We start from the raw sequence: 25,101 nt of genomic DNA, 5'->3' as shown, positions 1-25,101 counted from the left end.
ATCTTAATATTGGACAACATAAACTTTACCACAAAAACTGTTAGGAGAGAAAAAGAGGGGCACTATATAATGATTTAGGGATCAATTCAACAGGAAGGTGGAAGGATTATCAGTGTATATGCACCTAATTACAGGGAACTGGTTTATTTAAAAGATTTGTTAAGGGACTTAAAGGGAGACTTAGACCCCAATACAGTAGTATTGGGGGACTTCAATACTCCACCCTCAGAAATAGACAGATCAACAGAACAGAAGATCAACAAGGATACAGTAGATTTAAATGACACTATAGCCCAAATGGATCTAACAGATATCTACAGAACTTTTCACCCTACACATAAAGAATTTACATTCTTCTCAGCAGTACATGGACTAGGACTGACCACATACTAAGCTGGAAAAAGATGCAGCAGTAAAAGAGAATTACAGACTAATATCCATGATGAACATAGATGCAAAAATCCTCAATAAATTTCTGGCCAATAGAATGCAACAACACATCAGAAAATTCATCCACCCACACCAAGTGGGATTTATCCCTGGTGTGCAGGGATGGTTCAAATTGCGCAAATCAATCAATGTGATACACCACATTAACAGACTGCAGAAGAAATACCATATGATTATCTCAATAGACGCAGAGAAAGCATTTGATAAAATACAACACCCTTTCATGATGAAAACTCTAAGCAAACTGGGTATGGAAGGAACCTTCCTCAATACAATCAAAGCAATTTATGAAAAACCCACAGCCAACATCCTATTGAATGAGGAAATGTTGCAGGCATTTCCACTGAGATCTGGTACCAGACAGGGATGCCCACTCTCACCACTGCTATTCAATATAGTTCTGGAAGTTTTAGCCAGAGCCATCAGGCAAGAAAAAGAAATTAAAGGGATACAAGTTTGGAATGAAGAACTCATACTATCCCTCTTTGCAGATGATATGATTCTTTAGTTAGGGGACCCAAAGAACTCTACTAAGAGACTATTGGAACTCATAGAAGAGTTTGCCAAAGTAGCAGGATATAAAATCAATGCACAAAAATCAACAGCCTTTGTATACACAGGAAATGCCATGGCTGAGGAAGAACTGCTAAGATCAGTCCCATTCACAATAGCCACAAAAACAATCAAATACCTTGGAATAAACTAAACCAAGGACGTCAAAGATCTCTATGATGAAAATTAAAAAACCTTAAAGAAAGAAATATAAGAGGATACCAAAATATGGATAAAGCTTCCATGCTCATGGATTGGAAGAATCAATGTCATCAAAATGTCCATTCTCCCAAAAGCAATTTATACATTCAATGCAATACCCATGACGATACAGAAAACCTTCTTCTCAGATCTGGAAATAATGATGCTGAAATTCATATGGAGACACAGGAGACCTCGAATAGCTAAAACAATCTGTACAACAAAAACAAAGCCGGAGGCATCACATTACCAGATTTCAGGACATACTACAGAGAAGTGGTAATCAAAACAGCATGGTACTGGTACAGAAACAGATGGATAGAGCAATGGAACAGAATAGAAACACCAGAAATCAATCCAAACATATACAGCCAACTTATATTTGATCTAGGATCCAAAACCAATCCCTGGAGTAAGGACAGTCTATTCAATAAATGGTGCTGGGAAAACTGGATTTCCACGTGCAGAAGCATGAAGCAAGACCCCTACCTTTCACCCTACACAAAAATCCACTCAACATGGATTAAAGACCTAAATCTACAACATGACACCATCAAATTATTAGAGGACATTGGAGAAACCCTGCAAGATAGAGGTACTGGCAAAGCCTTCTTGGAAAAGACCATGGAAGCACAGGCAGTCAAAGCCAAAATTAACATTTGGGATTGCATCAAATTGAGAAGTTTCTGTACTTCAAAAGAAACAGTCAGGCAAGTGAATGTGCAACCGACAGAATGGGAAAAATATTTGCAAACTATGCAACAGATAAAGGGTTGATAACCAGAATCTACAAAGAGATGAAGAAACTCCACAACATCAAAACAACCCACTTAAGAGATGGGCCAAGAACCTCAATAGACATTTTTCAAAAGAGGAAATCCAAATGGCCAACAGACACATGAAAAAATGTTCAAGATCACTAGCAATCAGGGAAATGCAAATCAAAACCACAATGAGGTTCCACCTCACCCCAGTTAGAATGGCTCACATTCAGAAATCTACCAACAATAGATGCTGGAGGGGATGTGGGGAAAAAGGGACACTAACCCACTGTTGGTGGGAATGCAAACTGGTCAAGCTACTGTGAAAGTCAGTCTGGAGATTCCTCAGAAACCTGAATATAACCCTACCATACAACCCAGCCATCCCACTCCTTGGAATTTACCCAAAGGAAATGAAATTGGCAAACAAAAAAGCTGTCTGTACCATAATGTTTATTGCAGCTCAATTCACAATAGCTAAGACTTGGAACCAACCCAAATGTCCATCAACAGTAGACTGGATAAAGAAATTATGGGACATGTACTCTATAGAATAGTATACAGCAGTCAAAAACAATGAAACCCGGTCATTTGCAACAAGATGGAGGAATCTGGAAAACATTATGTGTCGCTCCCCCTCTTCGCGGAGGAACGACACAGGACCCTGCGCTGTTCTTTTGTCTGCTCGGCCCTCCCTGGGTTTGCTGCTGGTTCTTCCCGGTTGGCTACCGTCCCTTCCACCTCCGTGGAAGGGCGGTTCCCCCTAGCCACTTTCCCCACTTCCGCAGGGGAGCGGCACACCGCCGGCCGGCTCTCTCGGTGGCTGCACAGGTGTTCCCCTTAGATGTTCCTGGTGCATGTTGTCTCTCTCCTCCTTTATAGTCCTCTTCCACCAATCCCAACTCTGCTACCCACACGCCGAGTACGCTGCTCTCCTCCAATCAGGAGCAGGATCAGCTCCTGGAGGTCATCACTCAAGTTGGCGAGAGGCAGCTGCGTAGAAGCTGTTACTCCCTTCTCAGCACCATATTGTGGGAGAGCAGATGCATAGAATAAGTCTTAATTCCAGTAACTTAGTCTAGTCCGAGTTGCTCCCCACAATTATGCTGAGTGAATTAAGCCAGTCCCAAAGGGTTAAATATCATATGTTCTCCCTGATCTTCGACAACTAACTGAGCACCAAAGGGGAAACCTGTTGAAGTGAAATGGACACCATTATAAACAGTGACTTGATCAGCTCTTTTCTTGACTGTTGATGTACAATGTAATACTTCATCCCTTTTAGTATTTTTTTTGTTCTAGTACTATGGGTTGAACTCTGTAATTAACACACAATTATTCTTAGGTGTTTAATTTTACCTGAAAAGTGATCCCTGTTAGGAATCACGAAAACACCATGCTGAGTGAAATGAGCCAGTCCCAAAGGGACAAATATCATGTGTTCTCCCTGATCAGTGACAACTAACCGAGCACCAAAACGGAAACCTGTTAAAGTGAAATGAACACTATGAGAAACGGTGACTTGATCAGCTCTTGCCCTGACTGTTGATGAATAACTCAAAATGTTATCCCTCTTATATTTTTTTTTGTTTGTGCTACTTAATACTTTTGGTTGAATACTGTAATCAATACACAGTTATTTGTAAGTGTTGAAACTTAACTGAAAAGTGATCACTGTTAAATATAAGAGTGGGAATAAGAGAGGGAAGAGATGTACAATTTGGGACATGCTCAAGCTGACATGCCCTAAACGGTAGAGTTAGAAAAATACAAGGGGATTCCAATTCAATCCCATCAAGGTGGCATGTACCAGTGCCTTCTCACTAGTCCAAGTGATCAATTTCTGTTCACAATTGATCATAATGATAGGACTAAGATTCAAAGGGATCACATAAATAAGACTAGTGTGTGCAAATACTAACTGATAGAATAAAAATCGGAGAGAATGATCCAACATGGGAAGCGAGATACACAGCAGACTCGTAGAATGGTGGCTGTCCTAAATAGCACTCTGGCCTCAGAAGCAGGCCTTAAGGCATTTGGATCTGGCTAAAAAGCCCATGAGAGTATTTCAGTCATGGAAAGCCAAGACACTCTGGCAAAAAAAAAAAAAATGACCTAAATGAAATATCTCCGTGACTGAGATCCCAGTAGAAAGAACAGGCCATCAGAGAAGGAGGTACCTTTCTCTGAAGGGAGGAGAGAAATTCCACTTTGACTACGACCTTGTCTAAATAAGTTCGAAGTCGGCGAACTCAAAAGGCTTCCATATCTTGGCAACTTATGACAAGTGCCTAGTGTGATTGCTGGTGCCATAAACAAGGGTGTTTATTTGTTAAGTCAACAATGGGAGTCACTGTGCATTTACTCTTCATGCAGGATCTCTGTCCTTAATGTGCTGTACATTGTGATTTAATGCTATAACTAGTACTCAAACAGTATTTTTCACTTTGTGTTTCTATGTGTGTGCAAACTGTTGAAACCTTTACTTAATATATGCTAAATTAATCTTCTGTATATAAAAAGAATTGCAAATGAAAAACAGTTCATAAATATTATAAATATATATTTATTTCATTCTTATTTGTTTTAAAAACAACCACCAAACATGGCGCACACAGCCAGAATCTGTAAAAATGGAATCAAGTGACAGAATTTGGACACTATCAAGTATCATTAATGTGTAGCAAAAAAAATTATGCTTAAAAGGAATGAAGGTGTCCAGAAGATTGAGCACTCAGGTAAAATGTGTTACTTCAAAATGGAATTTGAGTTCTGTTATGATTTTGATAGCATAAGATCTACTTTCTTGAATTCAGCATTTTTTTAATAATAGTTTTGAAACTGGTTAACATGGGTGAATATACAATAGTTATAATATTGAACCTGTGTTATTTTCACATTTCTGAAATGTTCAACTCTTGGAAAGTTTTATTTATCTATATTATCTAATTAGTTACTCTGAGTTATTTCATAATTAAAACCAAAGTAACATTCATGATGTAGCTCATGTTATTGATACATATGCTAACAATAGTAGTTAGTGATTTTCTTGTATTGAGCTTCATCCATGTATAGATATAAAATATCCTACATTTTACATTCCTCATGGTGTTCCCCAATCCTCTAAAGCATTAACCATTGTATTTTTCCTTTTCCTGACTATCCTTTGCATCTTATATAGCTAATGAAAACAGTGCACATTTTCTTATGGTTATTTTTTATTAGAATAGGTAATTTGGATTTAATATATTTCAATTGTTTGCTCTAAAATTTTAATATTCACTAGAATTGGCAAACTATATTCTGGCATGCAAATCTGGCCCAGTACCTGCTTCTGTATGCTCCAGGAGATAATAATGGTTTTCACATTTTAAATAGTTGAAGATTAGAAGCAGGACTTAAATTAATGTTGACAGTAAAGGCATGTTCATGGTATCTACTCTTGATGTGATGTTACTTGAATGACACTTTATCTATGTGGTCTTCCTTCACAAAATATATTAACCCACTATCAGTCAAATCCCAATTCAGGAACATCATACAAAAGAACTGATCAGTGAGCTTCAAAGCTTTCAAGATAATGAGAAACAAGGAAAATCTGAGAAACTGTCACAACCAAGAAGACCTTAGGGGGCATGACAATGAAATATAATGTAATGTCATGATGGGATTCTGGAACAGAAAAAGACATTAGTTAGAAAAGAAGGAAGAAATTTGAATACAATGAACTTTAGTTATTAATAATATATCAGTTATTAATATTATTTATTACTTAGAATGATTATTGTTCTACAGGAATATAGACAAAGGCTGTCAATAATGATCAAATAATAAGATGCCAGTTTCATTCTTATACTTTTTTGTATTCTATATTAACTACCACATATCAGAGAATACATATCATATTTTTTTGGGACTGCCTTATTTCACTAAGCATAATGGTCTCCAGTTGCACCGGTTTTGTTGCAGAAGACAGGATTTCATCATTTGTCGTGGCTGAGTCATGGCTGTTTTTTTTTTTTTTTTTTTGACAGGCAGAGTGGACAGTGAGAGAGAGAGAGACAGAGAGAAAGGTCTTCCTTTTTGCCGTTGGTTCACCCTCCAATGGCCGCCGCGGCCGGCGCGCTGCGGCCGGCGCACCGCGCTGATCCGATGGCAGGAGCCAGGAGCCAGGTGCTTTTCCTGGTCTCCCATGGGGTGCAGGGCCCAAGCACCTGGGCCATCCTCCACTGCACTCCCTGGCCACAGCAGAGAGCTGGCCTGGAAGAGGGGCAACCAGGACAGAATCCGGCGCCCCGACCAGGACTAGAACCCGGTGTGCCGGCGCCGCTAGGCGGAGGATTAGCCTAGTGAGCCGCGGCGGCGGCCCGAGTCATGGCTGTTTTGATGCAATATATCAGAGTTGAGTAGTTCTGACAGGGCTTTGCTTCACATGGATGCTTGGTGCACCATGAATGACAGTAATGCATTTGTAACTTGACAAGTATCAAGTATGCCACATGTTTTTCTCATTTTGTTTTACTTTTTTAAAGATTATCAATGCAGACCTATTGTGTCAAAATAAGGAGAGAAAAATAGACTAAGCATTTTGCTTCTCAGGCATAGTATAATGTGGATTCTTTTGTTATCAAGTAAAATGGAAAAATTGCTGTCTTTTTATTTCATAACATTGTAGCTATGCTAATAGAAAACAGTATATGTTGATGTTACCAGATTAAGCAGTTGTTACAGTATTATCAACTTAGAATATAGCATTAAGTCAATAAAAATAGAAAATTTTAAATAGGATATCTAATTACATAATTCCTTTTAAAGAATGAGGCCGCAACTAAAGTAAGATTCTAATTTGTTAAGAAAGGAAAGCCGTTTACCAATGGTTAAATAATAGAATGCTAATTGATTATAGTAGGCATAAAGAAATGTGTCCAGAGAAAATAACTAGTTTAAAATTATTTTTCTTTTGGAGAAAATATTTGCTTAGAGTTGTAGATGTTGTAGCAACATCAGTAGCCAATTAAAGGAGCTGGTGTTGTCGCAGAGTAGGTTAAGCGGCTGCCTGCAATGCTAGAATCTTATGTGGGTGCAAGGTTTGTGTCCTGGCTCACCCACTTCCAATCTAGCTAACTGCTAATGTGCCTGAAACATCAGCAGAAGATGGCCCAACTACTTGGGCCTCTGAGCCCATGTGGGAGAACCTAATGAAGCTCCTGGCTTCTAAATGGAACATTCTCTGTCTGTCTGTCTCTCTAACTCTGCCTTTCAAATAAATGTCTTTAAAAATCAATTAAAAAGCAAAGAAAATGATTTTTATGTTGTCATTGGCTCTTGATGAGTTACAAATGTTATTGATATTGATTAGATATTTATTTGAGGTGTCAGTGCTGGGTTGATCTTCCTGAAGGGTTTTCTCAATGTAGTCTGTGAGTGAGAAAATTATCAAAGAAGTTGAGATATACTCAATTCAGTACTAATTCAGTACAACCTGAAGTGGAATCTGCTGAGATGTGTCATAATTGATGGTGTAAAAATTTCTTTGGAGTAGAAAATGGCTTAATTGGACAAATTCAAAGCTTGTGACAATGTAAAATGTAAAATGTTTAAAGCCTATGTTTATTTGTTGTATTACTTATCAGCAAGCACTTTGTGGGAGATATTTGAATTTTTCATGTGTTATTAGCTAGTAATATGAATGGCCAAGTTAACTTACTTTTTTTTAAGTTAACTCACTTTTAAGGACTTAATTATCATCAATTATTTACATTTTTGTCAGCAATAAAAACTGAACACCTTGACTTGCCCTACTATGGTCTGGCTATGGTAAGGTTTTACTATGATTTTTGTGAGCTCAGGATTATATTGAAAGTAGGTGATTCACCTTTTCAATATGTCAGCCACTATGGGCTTCTCAGAGTCAAACTTTGAAAAAAAAAGAAGCAATGAAGAAAAAAGTTTAGTGTTAGGCCTTGAACTTTGGCAATATTTTTAAAGAGTTTATAATTCAGTATTGATTAATGAATTTCACATCAGTTTTAGGAAATATTACAGAAATACCTTTCTCAGTATTTATATACAAAAATTCATTAAGGATTCTGATTACATACATTGTAAAATTATGTTTTTAAACAGTGTTTGTTTTGGTATGTCTTGGGAACAAGGTACTTGGGTTGTGCATAAAGAAAGGAGAAAGAGGAAACTGATTATGCCAAATTTTGTTACTTAGGATATATAGTTGGATGTCTTCTCACTTGAGTGCAACTTAGTTCATTTTCAAAATACAGTGATGAGAAGACATGTGCTTATTTATTTATCTGAACAAATTCCAGATCTATTTATTCCAAGAAAGTTGTTTATAAGGAACAAATAGTTTTTTGAGGGTAGTACATCTGTGCTTCACTAGGATGAGAAAGTCATTAGAACATTCTGGATAAAATCAGAGAAGTCAATTAGTGAATCCAAGAGTAACTTCAGGTCAGCAGTATCTTGAGACAAGAAAGGAAGTGAAAATATCACAAAGTAGACCAATTTTGTCACTTCAAAACATGAAAAAGCAATTTAAACTCTATGTTAAAATACAAATACCTTAGAATCACTTTTGACTTTGTTCTATTATTTGCTGATGTTCTTAGTAACCTTATGAGAAAGCCATTAGAATTTATTAGAAATTATTAAAGCTAACAGAAGTTCAAGAATGACATTAAAATATAAAATATATGAATCAGCGTGGTTAATCCTCCTCCTGCAGTGCCCGCATGCATATGGGCACCAGTTCTAGTCCCGGTTGCTCCTCCTCCAGTCCAGCTCTCTGCTGTGGCCTGTGAGGGCAGTGGAGGATGGCCCAAGTGCTTGGGCCCCTACAGCCACATGGGAGACCAGGAAGAAGTACCTGGCTCCTGGCATCGGATTGGCACAGCACCGGCCATAGCGGCCATTTGGGGAGTGAACCAATGGAAGGAAGACCTTTCTCTCTGTCTTTCTCACTGTCTGTAACCATATTGTCAAATAAATAAAAAAAATATAAAAATACAATTTGTTTATGTATAAAAACATACCATTTAGAAAGCATGATAAAATTACTAACAGCATTTAAGATAAAATAACTAAAAAAGAACATAAGAAATGGCCAGCGTAGAGATCTTTAACGTCCTTGGTTAAGTGTATTCCAAGATATATGAATGTTTTTGTAGCTATTGTGGATAGGATTGATCTTAGCAGTTCTTCCTCAGCCATGGCATTGCCTGTGTATACAAAAGCTGTTTTTTGTTTGTGCATTGATTTTATATCCTGCTACTTTGGCAAACTCTTCTATGAGTTCCAATAGTCTCTTAGTAGAGTTCTTTGGGTCCCCTAACTAAAGAATCATATCATCTGCAAAGAGGGATAATATGAGTTCTTCCTTCCAAACTTGTATCCCTTTAATTTCTTTTTCTTGCCTGATGGCTCTGGCTAAAACTTCCAGAACTATATTGAATAGCAGTGGTGAGAGTGGGCATCCCTGTCTGGTACCAGATCTCAGTGGAAATGCCTGCAACATTTCCGCATTCAATAGGATGTTGGCTGTGGGTTTTTCATAAATTGCTTTGATTGTATTGAGGAAGGTTCCTTCCATACCCAGTTTGCTTAGAGTTTTCATCATGAAAGGGTGTTGTATTTTATCGAATGCTTTCTCTGCATCTATTGAGATAATGATATGGTATTTCTTCTGCAGTCTGTTAATGTGGTGTATCACATTGATTGATTTGTGCACATTGAACCATCCCTGCACACCAGGGATAAATCCCACTTGGTGTGGGTGGATGAATTTTCTGATGTGTTGTTGCATTCTATTGGCCAGAATTTTATTGAGGATTTTTGCATCTATGTTCATCATGGATATTGGTCTGTAATTCTGTTTCACTGCTGCATCTTTTTCAAGCTTAGGAATTAAGGTGATGCTGGCTTCATAGAAAGAATTTAGGAGAATTCCCTCTTTTTTGATTGTTCTGAATAGTTTGAGAAGAATTGGAGTTAGTTCCTCTTTAAATGTCTGGTAGAATTAAGCAGTGAATCCATTCGATCCTGGGCTTTTCTTTGTTGGGAGGGCCTTTATTACTGTTACAAAACCTCAAAGAAAGAAATAGAAGAGGATACCAAAAAATGGAAAAATCTTCCATGCTCATGGATTGGAAGAATCAATGTCATCAAAATGTCCATTCTCCCAAAAGCAATTTATACATTCAATGTGATACCAAGACATTCTTCTCGGATCTGGAAAAAAATGATGCTGAAATTCATATGGAGACACAGGAGACCTCGAATAGCTAAAACAATCTTGTACTACAGGGCAGTTGTAATGAAAAAAGCATGGTACTGGTACAGAAACAGACGGATAGACCAATGGAACAGAATAGAAACACCAGAAATCAATCCAAACATCTACAGCCAACTTATATTTGATGAAGGATCTAAAACCAATTCCTGGAGTAAGGACAGTCTATTCAATAAATGGTGCTGGGAAAATTGGATTTCCCCATGCAGAAGCATGAAGCAAGACCCCTACCTTTCACCCTACACAAAAATCCACTCAACATGGATTAAAGACTTAATTCTACGACATGACACCATCAAATTATTAGAGAACATTGGAGAAACCCTGCAAGATAGAGGTACTGGCAAAGCCTTCTTGGAAAAGACCATGGAAGCACAGGCAGTCAAAGCCAAAATTAACATTTGGGATTGCATCAAATTGAGAAGTTTCTGTACTTCAAAAGAAACAGTCAGGCAAGTGAATGTGCAACCGACAGAATGGGAAAAAATATTTGCAAACTAAGCAACAAATAAAGGGTTGATAACTAGAATCTACAAAGAAATCAAGAAACTCCACAACATCAAAACAAACAACCCACTTAAGAGATGGGCCAAGGACCTCAATAGACATTTTTCAAAAAGAGGAAATCCAAATGGCCAACAGACTGAAATAGTCTCATGGGCTTTTCAGCCAGATGGGAATGCCTTTAGGGCTGATTCTGAGGCCAGAGTGCCGTTTAGGACATCCGCCATTCTATGAGTCTGCTGAGTATCTTGCTTCCCATGTTGGATCACTCTCCCCTTAATTTATTCTATTGGTTAGTATTAGCAGGTACTAGACTTGTTTATGTGCTCCCTTTGACTCTTAGTCCTTTCATTATGATCAATTGTGAACTGAAATTGATCACTTGGACTAGTGAGATGGCATTGGTACATGCCACCTTGATGGGAATACTTCATCCCTTTTAGTATTTTTTTTTGTTCTAGTACTATGGTTGAACTCTGTAATTAATACATAATTATTCTTAAGTGGTGAAAGTTAACTGAAAAGTGATCCCTGTTAAATATGAGTGGGAATAAGAGAGGAAGGAGATGTACAATTTTGGACATGCTCAATTGGACTTGTCCCAAATGGTGAAGTGAGAAACGTGCCAGGGGATTCCAATACAATCCCATCAAGGTAGCATGTACCAATGCCATCTCACTAGTCCAAGTGATCAATTTCAATTCACAATTGATCACACTGATAGGTCCAAGAGTCAAAGGGATCACACAAACAAGACTTGTGTCTGCTAATACTAACTGATAGAATCAAAAAGGGAGAGAACGATCCAACATGGGAAGCGGGATACACAGCAGACTTACAGAATGGCAGATGTCCTAAATAGCACTCTGGCTTCAGAATCAGCCCTTAAGGCATTTGGATCTGGGTTAAGAGCTCATGAGAGTATTTTAGGCATGGAAAGCCCAGACACACTGGGAAAAAAACAAAACAAAACAAAACAAAACAAAACAAAAAAAACAAACCTAAATGAAAGGTCTCTGCGAACAGGGCCATCAAAGAAGGAGGTACCTTTCTCTGAAGGGAGGAGAGAAATTCCACTTTGACTCTGACCCTGTCAGAATAAGTTCGAAGTCGGCAAACTCAAAAGACTTCCATAGCCTTGGCAATTCATGACTATAGCCTAGGGAGATTACTGTCGCCATAAACGAGAGTGTCAAATTGTTAAGTCAACAACAGGAGTCACTGTGTACTTACTCCTCATGTGAGTTCTGTCCTTAATGTGTTGTCCAATGTGAAGTAATGCTATAACTAGTACTGAAACAGTATTTTTACACTTTGTGTTTCTGTGTGGGTGCAAACTGATGAAATCTTTACTTAATATATACTAAATCGATCTCCTGTATATAAAGGTAATTGAAAATGAATCTTGATGTGAATGGAATGGGAGAGGGAGTGGGAGATGGGCGGGTTGCGAGTGGGAGGGAAGTTATGGGGGGGAATCCATTGTAATCCATAAACTGTACTTTATAAATTTATATTTACTGAATAAAAGTAAAAAAAAAATGGCTGGCATCGTGGCTCACTAGGCTAATCCTCCACCTGCAGTGCCTGCACCCCGGGTTCTAGTCCCAGTTGTTTACCGTATTCTGTCCTGGTTGCTCTTCTTCCAGTCCAGCTCTCTGCTGTGGCCAGGGAGTGCAGTGGAGGATGGCCTAGGTGCTTGGGCCCTGCACCGCATGCGAGACCAGAAGGAAGTGCCTGGCTCCTGGCTTCGGATCAGCGTAGTGCGCCATTTAGGGGGTGGATCGATGGGAAAAGGAATACCTTTCTCTCTGTCTCTCTCTCTCTCTCTCTCACTGTCTAACTCTGCCTGTCAAGAAAAAAAAAAGAGCATAAGAATTGCATAGAACCTATGTGAAAAATAAAGAAAACTTCATCAAAGTTTCAAAGAAATACTAAATAAATGATTAATTAAATAAAATATATGGTAATTCAAAATTTTCATTTGTGGAGAAATGAAATTAAAATATAATGACCATTGTCCATAAAGTTTTGAAGGCCCCTTGTACTTTACAAAGAAAGATTAAAGGAATTTATTATATTTCTAGAAACCTATACATTATGAGTAACTATTGAATGCATAATTTCTTTTTCACTCAGTTTTTTCTGGCAAGTAGTCTAATATATTTAACCTTATTTAAGCTCAAAATAACAAACTACATTGCACTTAATGTATGTGTAATCTAAAATTTACTTGATGTTTCTCTTGATTATAGTAATTAAGCTAGACAATTCATTAAACACTTTATAAAATGATTTAAAAAGTTTGTTCATATTGAGAGGACAATAGAGTCACATGTAATGTAAGAAATAATACACAGATACTGCATACTCTTCACTCAGTTTCTCCCAGTCGTAGCTTCTTTTATAACTATAGTACCGTATCATAAACAGTACATTGGCACTGATGCAGTCTAGCTAGCGTTTCTGGATTCCAGCAGTTTTGTATGTACTCATTTGTGTGTGTGGTATGTTTAGTTTTCTGTAATTCTATTATGATGTAGTTGCATGTGGTCAACAACACAGTGAAGACACAAAACTGTTCCAATACAGACATCCCTTCTACTACTCTTTTATAGACACAACCTCATCCTTTCCCCATCTCCTGCCCAACAACGGACAACCACTAATCTATTCTGCATTCCTACAATCATTATATGACTCTTGGAAACTGACCCTCATTTGTTTCTAAAATACATAAATCTATAATAAATACACATGTAGTTCAAATGCAAGAGAGAAGGATGAGAAACTGGTTTGAAGGATGACAACTCAATGTTATCACCTTCCTAATGTTGTTTAACGGTTTGTGAGCCACACTATAGATACTTTTATTTGTACTTAAACAATTTTGAATTTGCTTCTTGTGTGAACAGGTTCATGGTAATCTTGTATAATTTGCAGTCAAATTTGTGAAACAAACTGGATTTTAGATTGAGTTAGAGGTCATTTTGAGAAAGATTTATAAACTTGAGACTGAGACACTTTTATATTTGTGTGTGTGTGTGTGTTTGTATGTACACATACATCACATATATATATGCTGTGCATTTTATTTGTTCTTTTAATTTTTTTATTTTTATTTTTTATTTTTGACAGGCAGAGTGGACAGTGAGAGAGAGAGACAGAGAGAAAGGTCTTCCTTTGCGGTTGGTTCACCCTCCAGTGGCCGCCGCGGCCAGCGCGCTGCGGCCGGCGCACCGCGCTGATCCGATGGCAGGAGCCAGGTACTTATCCTGGTCTCCCATGGGGTGCAGGGCCCAAGCACCTGGGCCATCCTCCACTGCACTCCCTGGCCACAGCAGAGAGCTGGCCTGGAAGAGGGGCAACCGGGACAGAATCCGGCATCCCGACCGGGACTAGAACCCGGTGTGCCGGCGCCGCAAGGTGGAGGATTAGCCTAGTGAGCCACGGCGCCAGCCCACATTTTTATTTGTTTTTAATATTTTATGTTGAATTATAAAAACAGATGAAAAAGGCAGGTGCATTCATGGTTGGTGGTTTAATTAACATTAGATGATTCAATAATATTTTCCCCAGGGCAATAGCTTGTTTTTTTAAATATCATCACTTATATTTATTTATTTTCTTATCAGAGGGGAGGTTTGTTTTGGTCTGTTGGTGTATTTTCACTCTTACCTCCTCTCCTCAGAGGAGACCAGTGCTTGGGTGCTAGCTCCAGTGGTTACAGTATTCATCCACATTGCCACAAGAACCACACAAACATCTGTGCATTCGTTGGTGTGAGCCTGGATCCCGCAGCAATGACCCTCACCAGAGAATCAGGGAGCACCGACCATGTAGGCTCTTGGTTGGTTGCTGGGTACCTGGACACAAGCTGGCACAGCTCTTATGTATGTCCAAAATGACACCTGCTGTCTCTCGGCTAGTTACAGGATGCTGGTGGGTTGCAGAGAGGGAAACATGGCCCACCCCTTTTTCCCCTCTAGGTTAGCAGGTACACTGTTCCCCACAGTTTTCCAAGTTGGACTAATACCAAGTTCTTCCTGCAGCTTTGTCTCCAGTGGCTTGGGCTGCTACAGTCTGGTCTCACTTGCCTCTCCAAAGCTGGTGCTGAGGCTTTTGGCTGCTGGGGCTCGGAGTTGTGTGTGTCCATACCCTCCACATGGGTCCACAGCTTCCTTCTAATTTGCATGGAGTTTCCTCTGCCGTTTTCTCCCTAATTCTTCTCTGAGACTATGCTCTCTCCCTTTTTAAAATTATCCTCTAGACTAGAGCAGTAATTTTTAAATTTAAGATTTAATGGTTTTTAACATTTTGCCAAATTCACTTCTTAGGTAGATATTATGTATACACACATATCTATCACATAATGTGAGATTCATGACAGTGATCATAAAATGAAGAAGAAGGGCATTTTATCATTAGATGGTTGAGTTCAATGAAGATAATGTTTATAAGTATATTTTAAACAATATGACATCCACACAGTTTTTATATTCTCTCTGTATTCCACACAAGAGTGAAAATGTGACATTTGTTAAATATATTTGATTTACTAATTCATGTTTACCTGAAGTAGAATATATGAATATTGTAACAATTTCACTTAAACTGCGCAGGAACGAGGTGACACCTCCATTTCCCTGACTCTATTAATATCATATAAAGTAGACTTCAGAGCAAAGACCAAATCAACATTATGTTATGATAAAAGTTCACTTCAGCAAGAAGACAAAAATGATCTTCAATGTTCGTGTATCAAAAAGCAGCTGCAAAATATGTGAAGCAAAAACTAATAGAACTAAAAACCAAAATAGGCACTTGGGTGTCTCCTTGGACACTCCCCTCACCCTGGAACACTGAGCAGAGCTCCCTGACCACACTTAGCACATGCCTCTGGGTATTCACTGAAACAGCAGACACTCCACTAAGCCACAAAGGCATAGTCCAAAGAGAAAAGCCATCACAGGGAAAGAAATTGATAGGGGCAAAAACTAATAAAAAAAAAAAAAAAGAAAGACTAATTGGAAAAGACCTCAGAAGCACAGGCAATGAAAGCAAAGAAATAGACAAACAATAAAGCAATCAATCCCGTTAAGGAATGGGCTAAGGATATAAACAAGCATTTTTCAAATGCTGAAATACAAACGCCTAATTTTCACATGAAAAGATGCTCAGGATCACTAGACATCAGGGAAATGTAAATCAAAACCACAGTGAGTTTTCAACTCACCCCGGTTAGATTGGCTATCACCCAAAAATCAAAGATAACAGATGCTCCAATTATGTGGACAAAAAAGTATCTTGATACATTATTGGTAGAAATATAAGCTACTATAACCGTTGTGAAAGATAGTATGGAGATTCCTCAGAATTCTGAAAATAGATCTACCATATGATCCAGCCATCCCACTCCTGGGGATTTATCCAAAACATGAAATCAGCATGTGAAAGAGTTATCTGCATCACCCCTGTTTATAGCAGCTCAGTTCATAATAGGTTAGTTATGGAATCAACACAGCTGTTGGGGCCGGCACCGTGGCACAGTAGGTTAATCCTCGGCCTGCAGTGCCGGCATCCCATATGAGCACCTGGTTCTAATCCCGGTTGCTCCTCTTCCAGTCCAGCTCTCTGCCGTGGCCTGGGAAAAGTCGTGGAAGATGGGCCAAGTGCTTGGGCCCCTGCACCCGCATGGGAGATGAGGCAGAAGCACCTGGCTCCTGGCTTCAGATCGGCATAGCTTTGACCATTGCGGCCATTTGGGGAGTGAACCAACAGAAGGAAGACCTTTCTCTCTGTCTCTCTCGCTCACTGTCTTTAACTCTACCTCTCAGATAAATGAATAAATAAATAAATCTTTTTTTTTAAAATTTTTTGACAGGCAGAGTGGACAGTGAGAGAGACAGAGAGAAAGGTCTTCCTTTGCTGTTGGTTCACCCCGCAATGGCCGCCGTGGCCAGCGCGCTGCGGCTGGCGCACCGCGCTGATCCGATGGCAGAAGCCAGGTGCTTATCCTGGTCTCCCATGGGGTGCAGGGCCCAAGCACTTGGGCCATCCTCCACTGCACTCCCTGGCCATAGCAGAGAGCCGGCCTGGAAGAGGGGCAACCGGGACAGAATCCGGCGCCCCAACCAGGACTAGAACCTGGTGTGCCGGCGCCGCAAGGCTGAGGATTAGCCTAGTGAGCTGCGGCGCCAGCCTAAATAGATAAATAAATCTTAAAAAAAAAAAAAAAAACACAGATGTTAATCCATAGATGACTGGATAGAGAAAATGTGGCATATATACTTTATGGAATACTAGTCAGCCATAAATCTGTCTTTCAAAACAAAATGGTTGCAACTGTAGATCATTATTTAGTGAAATAAGCCAGTCCCCAAAAGACAAATATGCTTTCTCTGATTTGTGCTAATACACAGAGTGCCTTTAAAAAAGAAATGTGCATGGGTGAAATTGACTTATTGAGATTTGATTATTGTTTATAGCCTTGTTCCTTCTGAGGAACAGTGATTTTTTTTTCTAGTTAGTACTTGTTGAATTCTTTATTTAGCAGAGGATTAAGCTTGTGATTACAAAGTAAATCGAAAGTATGTGATCGCAAAAATTAAAAGAAAAATAAAGGAGGAGGGAAGGTGGGAGTAAAGGAGCGTGGGAGGTATCGCATGATCATAAATCCGTATATATGAAAAACATGTAATCTGCTTTTATATAAATAAATAAATAAAATTTTCTTTTACTGCTTTCCAATTAAACTGAAGTTTATTGTACAAATATACACTTTTTGAAGGTATTATCTTTATAAATTGATAAACTAATAACAGAATATTTTTATATACCTAGTTTTTTACAGTCACCTTGTTGCAAATTTTCATTCATTGAAGTAATTTTAAAATGTATTATGTTTTTAAGTTAGGACAGAATGCTGCTTTTTTTTTAAAAAAAATATTTTTTATGATCACTGTAAATTCACATGCAGTTGGAAGAAATAACAGACAACTTGTGTATTATTTATCCAGTGTCCCCTAGTGGTAACATCTTACAGCATTAGTGAAAGATTTGATACTGTGATACAGTCACCAGCCAGTACCTTTCCTTGACTAAATGATGCTGACTGTTGCTCTTTCATAGCCACATCCTCTTGCTTTCCACTCCCTGCCACTCCTCTACCCTTCACAACTGCTAATCTGTTTCCCATTTCTGTAATTTAATTTGTGCCTTTTTTTCTTTGTCAGCTTGCAAGCTGTAACAATTTGCATATCCTGTTGTTAACAATTGTTATCTATAATGACAACTTTAAAGGATATTAATAAAATACACATTTTAATATTTTGACTGCTTTTACTTATCAAGTATGTGAGACTGGAATTCAGTATTTTATTTCAAACAATAAATGGTATCTTGCCCAGGAAAAATTAATAACATCTATTTTTCTAAATGTATCATTTTCAGATACAATGATTGATTTTTGAGTAATAGACATTGAATATGAAAACTGCTCTTCTGTTTTTAAGTACATTATCATTTAATGTCACTCTAAGGCAAAAATACTTAAATCTGAAACAAAGAGATGAGAGAAAGAAATCTAGAAGACATCAAACATTTTTGCTGTCGTTGGAGATGACTAAGGGTCAATTTAACAGACCATGAATTATCACATTCTAAACAAATGGTCATATTTTTAGAAAAAAGTATCTTTAGAAGCTACCATTTCTATTGCTGAAAAGGTTATTCCAATGAAAAATGTATTAGCACAAAAGGAAACGAAAATTAGTATTTGCCAGTAAAAATTATACAAGGGGTGATTTGAAATGTTCATTTGATGATTAAAGTCAAGTTTCTTGGAATCAAATTTATAGTTCTGAAACTTGGTTACAACTCACCCAGTGGTGTTATGGATTGAATTAAAAGAAATCAATTATTTAACTGAAGTTAAAAAAAAAAAAGGAGGAGGGTGGAAACTTTCATGGTTCTAAGGGAATGAATATAAGGGAGTATTTTTTTTTCTGGTGTAGCAACTTGGATGACTTATCCATTTCTATTTCATTCTCTTTTTGATATGTGAAATTTTATGGCTCACTTTCAGCATAACTACTTATAACTCAGAATTTGTGTTGTGTTATCCTGATAACTAAAATTCTGTTATGTATTCCAATCCAAAAGTTTGTTTTTGGGATGAGTGTTTGGTACAGCAGCTAAGACATTGCTTGGGACAGCGGTGTGCATATCACAGTGTCTGGATTCCAGTCCTGGGTCTATTCTCAATCCCAGCTTCCTGAGGCAGTGGTGATGGCTCAAGTGGTTGAGTCCTTGCAACTCACATGGGAATCCTGGATTGAATTCCTGGCTCTTGAGCATTTGGGGAGTGAACTACCATATGATTCTATTATTTTTTTTATTCTCCTTTCCTAAAAATTATTAAAATAAATGTGGGCATTGAAATGTAATATGGCCCAGAAATTTCTAAAACACCTGATCTTATTTTTATGCTATATGCTAGAAAATAAGAAATCCATAAATTTCAGGAATAAGATTTTTTTTACATTTTGACACATAATATCTTTATATATTTGTAGGTAATTTGACCCATGTATATAATGTGCAATAATCATATCAGGACAATTAGCATTTCCATCTCCTCAAACATTTATTATTTCTTTTAAAAAATACAGCAAATTTGTTATGGTCTGTCTTTTTAAAAAGATTTATTTATTTGAAAGGTAGAGTGACAGAGAGAAGGAGAGAGAGACAGAGGTATCTTCTATCTGTTGGTTTACTACCCAAATGTCAACAGTGGCTAAGGGCTGGATTGGGCTGAAGCCAGGAGCCAGGAACTCCATCCTAGTTTCCTGCATGTGTGGCAGAGGGCCTAAGTATTTGGGCCATCTTCTGCTGCTTTCCCAGGCACATTGGCAGGGAGCTGGATTAGAAGTGGAGATTCAGACCAGCTCTCTGATAGGGGATACCAGCATCGCAGGCAGCAGCTTAATCTGCTGCACCAGAATGCCAGCCCCAACATTGATCATTTCTATATGTTGGGAACCTTTGATTCTTCTCTCTGATAATTTTTTTTTTGACAGGCAGAGTGGACAGTGAGAGAGAGAGACAGAGAGAAAGGTGTTCCTTTGCCGTTGGTTCACCCTCCAATGGCCGCCGCGGCCAGCGTGCTGCGGCCGGCGCACTGCGCGGATCTGATGGCAGGAGCCAGGAGCCAGGTGCTTCTCCTGGTCTCCCATGGGGTGCAGGGCCCAAGCACCTGGGCCATCCTCCACTGCACTCCCTGGCCACAGCAGAGAGCTGGCCTGGAAGAGGGGCAACCGGGACAGAATCCAGCGTCCCGACCAGGACTAGAACCCCGGTGTGCCGGCGCCGCAAGGCGGAGGATTAGCCTAGTGAGCCGCGGCGCCAGCCCTCTGATAATGTTTTGATAATAAAGTAGCTGTTTTAGATTTCAGTTTAAGCTTCTTACTAAGGCCAATGATGTAAACATCTTTATTTCTAATGCTCAGTCTATACTATTGCACCATATAAAAAGGCTCATTTATCATTTTTTAAAGATAATAGCTGTAGATAATAAGTGTGTTTGTATCCTGAAATTAAAGGTTTGGATTTTCAAAGGTTTTATATTATTGGGAGTTTGTCACTTAGGTAAATTGATTGGTTTTATCATCTTATTTGTTTTAAGAATTTCTAAGAATCTAGCAGTAAACCAAAATGTAAAGCTCTGGGTCCTATTTTTTTTTTTTTTTTTTGACAGGCAGAGTGGACAGTGAGAGAGAGAGACAGAGAGAGAAAGGTCTTCCTTTTGCCGTTGGTTCACCCTCCAATGGCCGCCGCTGCAGCCGGCGCACCGCGCTGATCCTGGCAGGAGCCAGGAGCCAGGTGCTTTTCCTGGTCTCCCATGGGGTGCAGGGCCCAAGCACCTGGGCCATCCTCCACTGCACTCCCTGGCCATAGCAGAGAGCTGGCCTGGAAGAGGGGCAACCGGGACAGAATCCGGCGCCCCAACCGGGACTAGAACCCGGTGTGCCGGCCGCAAGGTGGAGGATTAGCCTACTGAGCCACGGCGCCGGCTTGGGTCCTATTATTTTTAATAAATCTATAGGAGGCACAAAACTTAGAATTATTTTTCTAGAAAGTAGATTACCACCTTTAGGAAACTGTGGTTGTTCAAAAATACATTTACAACATTTTTGATAACTTCCTCTAAGAGGTGGAGATGAATGCTTCTCCCCTTGAGTGGAAAATTGATGACTCTTAAATAGAATATGGTGGAACTGACATTAAAGGCCTGTGGCTTCTTTCTTGCCTTCTCTTTGGAATCACTCGGTCTGTGGGAAGTCAGTTGCCATGGAATAAAGACACCCAAGAACTCACATGGAGAGAACCGTGAGGTGAGGAAGTGAAGTTTCCTCCTGACAGTCACTTTGGGCCTGAAGCCCCCTTGCCAGTAACCAAACGTGAGATCAACTTGGAAATGGATGCTTAGTCCCAGAAAATATTCAAGTGACGGCATCCAAAGTCTTGACTGTAGTCAGCAGAGGTCCTGACCTAGACCTACCCAGCTCAGCATCTCCAATCTATGAGAAACGTAATGTTGGTTTTTTAAGGCATAATTTGCTACACAGCTATATATGGGAAATACAGATTTTCCCTCTTTACAATTCTCTTCCTCTGAATCACTCTTGGTACTGAATGAATTGTATCAGGCTGGATGGAAGTGTGGCTTCATCATTGGACGTTTTGGAAGTTAACTATGGCTTAAAGAGATGTATATTGGTGCCTAATTGATAGAAATCGGTTTGGGTGGCTTTGTAATATGTTGACTTGACTAGGTTAAACTATGTTTCACAAAATTTCCCTCTATGTTTTTGGTGAGGGTCAGCCACAAGAGATGTGTTTAAAATGAGTGGTGGAGGACAGAGATGATGCAACACCCATTTTGGTGTTTATACTCAGAAGGTCAAGGCAGGCACTTTTGTGTCTCACACATAGTGTTACTTATCCACAGGCTCATCTTCCTGGTGTGGTGTAGCATCCAGGTTTGTACCTGATCCACCTTTCCCTGGGTCCTTTAGTGCCCCTGATTTCTGGGCAAGTGCATGTTTAGGTCCATGATGAAAGGTGTCAGCTTCTCCTGGTGCATACCCACATTATCAAGGTGGTAGGCACCAATACCTAATACAGATCCCAGTGCATCCTTGGTTTTTAGCTCATTCTGAAGGCTCTGGCTGCTTCTTAGTTTTCCTCTCTTTCCAGTAATGTTCTTTTTTTTACCTGTCTGACCTGTGCATTTCTAGCTCCATAATCAGCAAAAAAAAAAAGTACTTTCCAGAGAATGTTTAATCATCTCCCATGATTGTCTACTATCAAATACCTAAAAAAAATTGCTTGATTCTACTCTGATCTCTATCTTTATCTCTCTCTCTACAATCTATAACATTTTCTAGTAGTTCTGCTTCTCTGATTGAACCTTGACAAGTATTATCTTATATCTTAAAATACGTTGATTCTTAAACCTATTAAAGTGAAATCATGAATCACCTGGGGTTCCCATGATGATTACCACTCTTCACTTTTGTATATAAATTCTGATTTGCCATATCTTGTGTGCAGTCCAAGAATCTACATTTTACACAGTCATTGATCCAGGTAGTACATGTACCATACTTTGAACAAATACTTGTGAATAATTTATCATGTTTAAAATTTATTCCATTGCAATTAAAATTTTCCCATAGGGAATGACATTGTGGCAAGGTGAGATAAGCTTCCAGTTCCATGTGAGTGTCAGCTTGAGTCCGCATGTTCCACTTCTGATTCAGCTCCCTGCTAATGTGCTTGGGAAAGCAGCAGAAGATGCTCCAAGTGCTTGGGCCCTGCACTGATGTGGAAGACCTGGTTGCAGCTCCTGGCCACTGGCTTCCCATTGTAGTCATTTGGGGAGTGAATCAGTGCATGGAAGAGTTCTTTCTCTCTCCATTTCTCCTTCTCTCTCTGTAACTCTGCTTTTCAAATAAATAAATAAATCATTAAATAAGTTTTTCCAATTGAAGAATTTCTTTTCCATTACAAGTATTAAAATTCAACCTAGGGGCCGGTTCTCTGGTATAGTGGGGTAAGCCAACATCTGCAGTGCTGGAATCTCATATGGGCACCCATTTGAGTTCTGGCAATGCTCCCTGCTTCCAATCCAGCTCCCTGCTAATGTGCCTGGGAGCAGCAGAGGATGACCCAAGTGCTTGGGCCTTTGGACCCACATAGGGGAGCTGTATGAAATTCCTGGTTTTGGACTGGCCCAGCTCTGGCCATTAAGGCCATTTAGGGAGTGAACCAGCAGGTAGAAGATCTCTCCCTCTCTCTGCCTCTACCTCTCCCTCTCTGTAATTCCACTTTTCAAATAAATAAATAAATCTTAAAAAAACTACCAGTAGTAAATTATTTATTTATTTTTTAGAGAGAGCTGTTTTCTTTCTTTTTTTAAAGATTTATTTATTTATTTGAAAGAGTTACACAGCGAGGAGAGGCAGAGAGAAAGAAAGAAGAGAGAGAGAGGGAGAGAGAGAGAGAGAGAGAGAGAGGTCTTTCATCCAATGGTTCACTCCCCAATTGGCAGTAATGGCTGGAGCTGTGCAGATTTGAAGCCAGAAGCCAGGAGCTTCTTCTAGGTCTCCCACGTGGGTGCAGGGGCCCAAGGACTTGGGCCATCTTCTCCAGTTGTAAATTATTAAAAAAAACAAAAACACTAGATCTGGATGTCTTCACTCAAGTATTTATTATTCCTTTGCCATATGTCAGAGCATGATTCAGGGTGGGAATGAGTATTGAGATCACTAGTGAAAGATGTCCAATACAAAGAAGCATGTATATGTTGAGGTCTTATTGAATGCTACCATACAACTTTGTATAATAGTGGCTTTCTGAGAATACTTTGAGAAACCTTTGATTTTCAGGGCAGGTTCCTGTATAAAGGAAAGTTCAAATTACTGTGACAGTGTGGTTTCTTCAGTTACCATCCCTGGACTGCATCCATAGTAGTTCTGATACTTTCTGATATGAGTTTCCTCCTGAGATTTTTGTTAACTTGAAGAAAATGTACTACACAAAATATTGAAAATGAGCCGGCGCCGCGGCTCACTAGGCTAATCCTCCGCCTAGCGGCGCCGGCACACCGGGTTCTAGTCCCGGTCGGGGCGCCGGATTCTGTCCCGGTTGCCTCTCTTCCAGGCCAGCCCTCTGCTGTGGCCAGGGAGTGCAGTGGAGGATGGCCCAAGTGGTTGGGCCCTGCACCCCATGGGAGACCAGGAGAAGTACCTGGCTCCTGGCTCCTGCCATCGGATCAGCGCGGTGCACCGGCCGCAGCGCGCCAACCGTGGCGGCCATTGGAGGGTGAACCAACGGCAAAGGGAGACCTTTCTCTCTGTCTCTCTCTCTCACTGTCCACTCTGCCTGTCAAAAAAAAAATATTGAAAATGAAAGCTCCTTACTATGATGTCAAGTACTTTGTTTTTCATATAAACCATTTAACTAATGATGGAATGGATAATGGATATATTGGTGCATATCTTATTGTTGTTGAGTCTCAGTACTTAGGCATAGAGATAACTAGACTCTGAAATAACTCATGTATCTCATAGAAGAAGAAACCAAAGCTCAAAGATATTGAATAATTTTTTTCTAGGTTTAACTGGTAGTTTTTGGTAGAGTCAAATTTAGTCTTTCAGTCCATTTCTCTATGTGCTTTAACTGACTTATTTTTAGAGAATTAATAAAATATTGGGTCTTCATAACTTTCCAGAGACTTTTCAAAGTTTATTTTTTATAGTTATCTTAAGTAATTATATTAAAAATTTATTCACAATTCTGGCATGGAACTTTTTTCTTTACACTGATCTAGTGAAAGAATGTTTATTCTAAAATCTTATACATTGATGGAAATGGAATTTTGACTCATATAAAGAACTGTTCCAGACAGTCTAATATCAAAGTTTGTTTTAAGTTATATTAGAAGGTGAAATGATGAATGCTTTTATCATGACTTTAAAACATGATGATGGGGGTGTATGTGCTTTGTTCATTTCTGCAGCTGGATTCCTTTGGCACCATTACTATCGAGGAGCAGATCGTGCTTATGCTGAAAGCCAAAGTACAGTGCGAGCTCAACATCACAGCTCAGACCCAGGAGGGAGGTAAAGAAGCTAAGAAAATTGTGTTCCCTTTGTGTCCCTTGTTCAATCCTCCCAGAGATAGCACTCTTTCCTCCTCTTAGGGACATCCTTATCTGTCAGTCCATGTTTCCTTGAAGAAGGATGTGTCTCAGAATAA

General features: G+C 39.2%; 1 protein-coding gene across 1 annotated transcript in view; it reads left to right on the top strand.

Moving 5' to 3' along the window:
* The window catches only part of PTH2R (parathyroid hormone 2 receptor), a 141,491-nt gene that overhangs the window by 24,733 nt on the left and 91,657 nt on the right, over window positions 1–25,101 (top strand). Inside the window, exon 2 of the mRNA XM_070070279.2 lies at window positions 24,863–24,965. Within this exon, the coding sequence (XP_069926380.1) occupies window positions 24,863–24,965 (103 nt within the window). The remainder of the gene's footprint in view (window positions 1–24,862; window positions 24,966–25,101) is intronic.

Source organism: Oryctolagus cuniculus, chromosome 3 (assembly GCF_051225735.1).
Source record: "Oryctolagus cuniculus isolate XC-2025 breed Fujian yellow rabbit chromosome 3, ASM5122573v1, whole genome shotgun sequence".
Lineage (NCBI taxonomy): Eukaryota > Metazoa > Chordata > Mammalia > Lagomorpha > Leporidae > Oryctolagus > Oryctolagus cuniculus.
Note: the sequence above shows the minus strand (reverse complement) of the source record. Positions and strands in the feature narration are given on the sequence as shown.